The sequence below is a fragment of the Takifugu flavidus genome, chromosome 17 (genome assembly GCF_003711565.1).
Source record: "Takifugu flavidus isolate HTHZ2018 chromosome 17, ASM371156v2, whole genome shotgun sequence".
In the NCBI taxonomy this organism is placed as follows: domain Eukaryota; kingdom Metazoa; phylum Chordata; class Actinopteri; order Tetraodontiformes; family Tetraodontidae; genus Takifugu; species Takifugu flavidus.
The window spans coordinates 285,001-291,484 of NC_079536.1; the positions used below are offsets into that span (position 1 = coordinate 285,001).

Consider the following 6,484-nt stretch of genomic DNA (forward strand, 5'->3'; position numbering starts at 1 on the left):
CAGCTGGATGATGAAACATCTGCTTGTTCTCTTCCAGAGAGAGTGAACACCATGGAGAACGAGATCCAGTCTGCTAATGAGGCCAAGGTGCTGTGGCAGCGTGGTGGCAGATGTTGGGTGAAGTGTGTGTGGGGGGGGGCTGAAGACCCTTGTGATGTAGGACCATGAATAAGAAAGACAAAGATGGTGTCCAAGCTTTTTCATTTGAGATTTCAGAGTTGAAGTTTGATAAAGAAAGGCTCCTGAAATACAGAACGTATATCGCTGAGGCGGAGCCTGTCGATGAGGGACCGCGGGTCTCATGTGAATGACCTTGTGGACCCAGGATGCGGTGGAGAAGCAGATCCAGTCTCACCGAGAGATCCACCAGAAGCAGATCGGCAGCCTTCGAGACGAGCTGGAAACGAAGGAGAAGCTGATGACGGAGCAGCAGGAGTAAGCTTGTTCTTCACGCCTCCTCCTGGCCTCCTTCTCTGTGTAACTGTGATGGTGCTGACGCCTGCAGCCTGAACCAGAAGATCACGCTGGAGCACGAGAGGCTGCGGGTGGAGCACGAGAAGCTGAAGTCTGTGGAGCAGGAGAAGAGCCGCCAGTTGCAGGAACTCACGTAACGCTCGAACACACACGGTCTGCATCCATGCGCACACCTGAGCACGTGCATGAAGCTAAACATCTCCGTAGGGTGCAGCTGGACAGGAGGGACCAGGCCAAGCAGGATCTGAAGGGACTGGAGGAGACTGTGGTCAGTTACACCCCAAGGAGAGCTTCCTTGGAGAGCTTCCAAGGTTTCATTCATCTCAGTTCGGAACGTGCACAGAAGTTGCTTCTCTTTTCCTCCTCCTCACAGGGCCGAGAGCTGCAAACGCTCCACAACCTCAGGAGGCTTTTCGTCCAAGACCTGGTCACTCGAGTCAAGAAGGTAAACACCTTCACCTGAGACCTTGACAGAGGCTCGAGCTGTTTCAGTCTGCTCCACGATGAAATTTTAACGACTGGAGGGAACACAATAGGGTGTCTGCAGGAAGTAGGTCATGTGATCCTGCTGCTGTCTGCAGCCGCTGTAAATTAGAGAAGGAGGCATCATCTCAGCCCCCGGCAGAGGCAGGGCCCCAACCAGCAGCAGCAGGCCGACATTGCAGGGAAATCCACGACAAAGCTGTAGCTGCTGCTGCTGTACTGTAGCTGTAGCTGCTGTGCTGCTGCTGCTGTAGCTGTAGCTGCTGTAGCTGCTGCTGTAGCTGCTGCTGCTGCTGTAGCTGTAGCTGCTGCTGCTGTTGTAGCTGCTGCTGTAGCTGTAGCTGCTGTAGCTGCTGCTGTAGCTGCTGATGTAGCTGCTGTAGCTGCTGTGTAGCTGCTGCTGTAGCTGCTGTGCTGCTGCTGCTGTAGCTGCTGCTGTAGCTGTAGCTGCTGCTGCTGTAGCTGTAGCTGCTGCTGCTGTAGCTGCTGTAGCTCCTGCTGTAGCTGCTGATGTAGCTGCTGTAGCTGCTGTAGTGCTGCTGCTGTAGCTGCTGTAGCTGCTGCTGTAGCTGCTGCTGTAGCTGTGCTGTAGCTGCTGCTGCTGTAGCTGCTGCTGCTGTAGCTGCTGCTGCTGTAGCTGCTGTAGCTGCTGCTGCTGATGTAGCTGCTGTAGCTGCTGTAGCTGCTGCTGTAGCTGCTGTAGCTGCTGCTGTAGCTGCTGCTGTAGCTGCTGCTGTAGTGCTGCTGCTGTAGCTGTAGCTGCTGCTGCTGCTGTAGCTGCTGCTGCTGTAGCTGCTGCTGCTGTAGCTGTAGCTGCTGCTGCTGTAGCTGCTGCTGCTGTAGCTGCTGCTGCTGTAGCTGCTGCTGCTGCTGCTGCTGTAGCTGCTGGCTGCTGCTGCTGTAGCTGCTGCTGCTGCTGCTGCTGTAGCTGCTGCTGCTGCTGTAGCTGCTGCTGCTGTAGCTGCTGCTGCTGTAGCTGCTGCTGCTGCTACTGTAGCTGTAGCTGCTGTAGCTGTAGCTGCTGCTGCTGTAGCTGCTGCTGCTGTAGCTGCTGCTGCTGTAGCTGCTGCTGTAGCTGCTGCTGCTGTAGCTGCTGTGTAGCTGTAGCTGCTGTAGCTGTAGCTGCTGCTGCTGTAGCTGCTGCTGCTGTAGCTGCTGCTGCTGTAGCTCCCATGAGCAACTCTAATCTCTCCACCAGCACTTTTCCATCCACATTAAAAAGGCTCAGGTGACACCTGAGCTGAAGAACCCTCCCTCAATCTGACCTGAGTGGCAAACGATCCTCCAGTCACCCTCCTCCGGTCACCCTCTCCGGTCACCCTCCTCCGGTCACCCTCTGGTCACCCTCCTCTGGTCACCCTCTGGTCACCCTCCTCTGGTCACCCTCCTCTGGTCACCCTCTGGTCACCCTCCTCTGGTCACCCTCCTCTGGTCACCCTCCTCCGGTCACCCTCCTCCGGTCACCCTCGTCCAGTCACCCTCCGGTCACCCTCTGGTCACCCTCCTCCGGTCACCCTCCTCGGTCGCCCTCCTCCGGTCACCCTCTGGTCACCCTCCTCTGGTCACCCTCCTCGGTCACCCTCCTCCGGTCACCCTCCTCCGGTCACCCTCCTCGGTCACCCTCCGGTCACCCTCCTCCGGTCACCCTCCGGTCACCCTCCTCCGGTCACCCTCCTCCCATTAACCACCAGTGACAGAAGCAGATCCCTCAGTGTCATTCATCACTCTCCACATTAAAATCCTCAATGACTGAAGAATTGACTGAGCTCCATCAGTGATGCAGATCAAATGCTGAATGAAGGTGGAGGTGAAGTGAGTGCAAGGGAACCTGTGTGTTCTGCCCAGAACTCTCACACGGACTCGGAGAACGCAGATGCCGTCAGCAGCCAGAGGCAGAAGATCAGCTTCCTGGAGAACAACCTGGAACAGCTCGGCAAAGCTCACAAACAGGTAAGAGGACCCGCCTCCCCTGACACGTGCCATCAGGGTCTCCACAGCGGCTCAGGTCCAGCTGTGCCCCCTAGCTGCTGCGGGACAATGCGGACCTTCGGGGGGAACTCCCCAAAATGGAGAAGCGGCTGCGGGCCACAGCTGAGCGCGTCAAAGCTTTGGAGGCAGCCCTGAGAGAGGCCAAGGAGAACGCTGCCCGCGAGCGGAGCCGCTACGAGCAGGAGATGGAACGCATTAAGGACTCGGTCAAACCCATGAACATGGGCAGGAGACCCTCGGCTGTGATCGGTGAGTGTTTCCGTTGGGGAAAGGGCAAATCTGAGGGTCAACGTTTGAAAAGAGTTCATAAAACTGGCCATCTGTGGCCATCCCTAACCCTAACCCATGTCAGCAGAGTCAGTTTGAAATAACTCTCCTACAGCAGCTAAACTTTAAAGTAGCTTCACAAAGTGATTCAAATTTAGCGGAATGCTAGTAGAGACAATTATAACAGGTGTGTTATGGTCGATCTATTGATATTAGCTAGTCTGATTGTCTGGCTCGGTTCTGATTTATTCTTACATTCATTTGCTGCCTGACCAAATAAAGATTTAGCACAGCCAATAGGTGAGAGCCCCCTAGTGGATAATCCCCGTATGGCTGATTAGCTTTCAGCTGGCAACATGTTAACTAACCCCAACTGATGCACTGAGGAGCTTCTCTGCCTGTGGGGGTTAGGTTAGGGTTAGGTTAGGTTAGGGTTATGGTTAGGGTGGGGTTAGGTTAGGGTTAGGTTATGGTTAGGGTGGGGTTAGGTTAGGGTTAGGTTATGGTTAGGGTGGGGTTAGGGTTAGGGTTAGGCTAGGGTTAGGTTAGGGTGGGGTTAGGTTAGGTTAGGGTAGGTTAGGTAAGGTTTAGGTGGGGTTAGGTTAGGTTATGGTTAGGTTAGGGTTATGGTTAGGTTATGGTTAGGGTGGGGTTAGGTAGGTAAGGTTTAGGTGGGGTTAGGTTAGGTTAGGTTAGGTTAGGTTAGGGTTAGGTTAGGGTTATGGTTAGGTTATGGTTAGAGTGGGGTTAGGTTAGGTTAGGTAGGGTTAGGTTAGGGTGGGGTTAGGTTAGGTTAGGGTTAGGCTAGGGTTAGGTAGGGTTATGGTTAGGTTATGGTTAGGGTGGGGTTAGGGTTAGGCTAGGGTTAGGTTAGGGTGGGGTTAGGTTAGGTTATGGTTAGGTTAGGGTTAGGTTATGGTTAGGTTATGGTTAGGGTGGGGTTAGGGTTAGGTTAGGTAAGGTTTAGGGTGGGGTTAGGTTAGGTTAGGTTAGGGTTAGGCTAGGGTTAGGTTAGGGTTAACCCTAACCCAGGATCTGAGGATGCTGCCGTTGCTGAGTTCTAGCTGACTTTACTGATTTACCAAGTTATATCATCCATGTTTTTTCTTCACTGACCTTTTTTGGTGAACCTTTTCTTCGGTCAGGCTTTGTGGATAAGTTGTTTGGTTTATCAATGAAAATGGAGACTAAAGAGCAACCAAGCCTCTCCGTGAGGTACCGTCGTCCTGACCATACGTAGCATGTTGTGACTAACGTGTAATCCCTGTTCATCCCAGCTAAACCTATCAGACCTGGTCAGCTGCCGGGGGCCTCTCCAGCCCTCCTCAGATCCAACCTGATCATCAAAGAAGGTGGCAACAAGTAAGAGAAGTACAAACTATTGCAGTAGTGCAGCCACAGGGGGCAGCGTCGTCATGGATGAGCCCAAACATTCCAAGCTGGGTGGAAGTAAACCCAAATCAAAACAACATGGGATTCTTCTGCTGAGGTCTTCGTCCCAGGACAAATAAAACCTGTGTTTCCCTCTGCAGCTACTGAAGGTGGGCCAGAGACCAGATGGCCGAATGTTGAGCGTTGCTATGGAACCCTGCTGCTGCTGCCATCATCGTGGACATAGTGTACAGATGTACAGGCTCTGACCATCACCTGCTTTGATGACGCTCACAGGCCCCACCTGATCACATCCGCCCACCTTATTCAGGGCATACCATAATAGCAAACATCCTTTTAATGGAAACTTTGAAAACGCCTTCTGCAGTCTCGCAAATGTTATTTATTTTTTCATGAAAAGAACTTTGATGATCAGTGACATCACTGCCCGCCACACTGGTAGCAGCTGCCTATTAGCTGTCATCTAATTGCTTTGATCCTTCGGGCTTGATCTTCTCGGCCAGCTGCTCAGATAAATATGCTTTGATCTGTAATCGGTATGAGGGAAACCATGGCAACAGCAGCAACATCAAAACTCGCCTCATGAGAACAACACTGACACAATAACGGACGCTACCAGTAGTTTAAGTCATATTGTGTGTCGCAGCTTTGGGACTGAGCCTTGGTTGGGATTGGGGGCTAGGAAAGGGTTCCTGGGCACTGCCACGGTGCCCATGAGCAGGGCATCAAATCCACCAGATGCTCCGAGCAGCCTCCTCACCCTGGCACGTCTCCCTGTCTCCATCACTTCTTCGTATGTTCATGCACTAATATGTGTGCACGGCGTAGAGGGGAAAGTCCCTCTTTGAGGATGAAAGAAGTTTTTCGTCCTCTTCATCTTCTGGTGGTCCGTTTGTCACTGGGATGTCTTTCTTTAGATAAAAATAGGAATTTTATTCATTCATGTTGTTTCTAAAAGGTAACTTGCTGTGGTAGCACATTGGTCTTGGGAGTTTACCAATACCCTGATAAACTCTGCCTAAATGAATGTTCAAGGAATGTTTGGCCACCAAAAGCAAAGATGGTTTTAAAGTTAGGACGACTTCTTCAATTCTTTGAGTGTTGTTGCTCAGTATGAGTGTGTCCTTGTCGGCACCTTTTATTTCCATCCCTGCTACTCAAAGATGATAATAAAGCCACATCCTTGTCTTTGACCTGCTGCTGCTGGTGGACACGTATTTATTCCTGCTGCTTGCTGCTAGCTGGGAATGTTGGAAGTGTGGTGGCTGAGCCTTTACATTTTCAGGTGTCTTATCATACCGATGGCCTGAATCGGCTCACCAACCCTAACCCACCAAGCATTCGGGTGTTTTGCTTTGTAGCTTGTGCACGTGCTTCTGCAGACGAGCGCTTCTTCTTTAAGACATAATAAATTTGACTGAAAAATAATTGTCTTCTTCTCTATGATTATTGTACGATAACGATTTTATTCTCTTCAGCTCGTTGTAAATGCAGCACCCTGCAATGATGTAATATTTTCCATTGGACTGTTTCTGCTGTGAGCATCCTGTAGTCCATGATATGTGTGATGAGCCTGGAGCACCGAGCCAAGGCCTGGAGCACCGAGCCAGGCCTGGAGCACCGAGCCAAGGCCTGGAGCACCGAGCCAAGGCCTGGAGCACCGAGCCAAGGCCCGGAGCACCGAGCCAAGGCCCGGAGCACCGAGCCAAGGCCCGGAGCACCGAGCCAAGGCCCGGAGCACCGAGCCAAGGCCTGGAGCAGCACGGGATGGAGAGATGGAGGTGAAATGCTGAAGGTCTGTTCAGATTCTTTCCTGAGAGACTCTGGGTGTGCACAAACATGCACAAACATGCACAAACACCCGTTTCTTCCACCCGGA

The 6,484-nt window shown here is 52.3% G+C and overlaps 1 protein-coding gene across 4 annotated transcripts in view; it reads left to right on the top strand.

Moving 5' to 3' along the window:
• LOC130513786 (kinesin-1 heavy chain-like) overlaps window positions 1–4,776 on the top strand; it is a 27,654-nt gene extending 22,878 nt beyond the window's left edge. For 2 of the 4 annotated variants that reach the window (XM_057012825.1, XM_057012826.1), the window contains exons 19-27: window positions 38–87; window positions 326–435; window positions 506–607; window positions 682–742; window positions 848–919; window positions 2,803–2,907; window positions 2,982–3,195; window positions 4,491–4,575; window positions 4,746–4,776. In XM_057012825.1, coding sequence (XP_056868805.1) covers window positions 38–87; window positions 326–435; window positions 506–607; window positions 682–742; window positions 848–919; window positions 2,803–2,907; window positions 2,982–3,195; window positions 4,491–4,575; window positions 4,746–4,752 — 806 coding nt within the window. In that variant the 3' untranslated portion in view covers window positions 4,753–4,776. Of the gene's footprint in view, window positions 1–37; window positions 88–325; window positions 436–505; window positions 608–681; window positions 920–2,802; window positions 2,908–2,981; window positions 3,196–4,490; window positions 4,576–4,745 lie in introns of all 4 variants that reach the window. The other 2 variants (XM_057012822.1, XM_057012824.1) reach the window with 1 other exon arrangement.
• The last annotated feature ends 1,708 nt before the right edge of the window (window positions 4,777–6,484 follow it).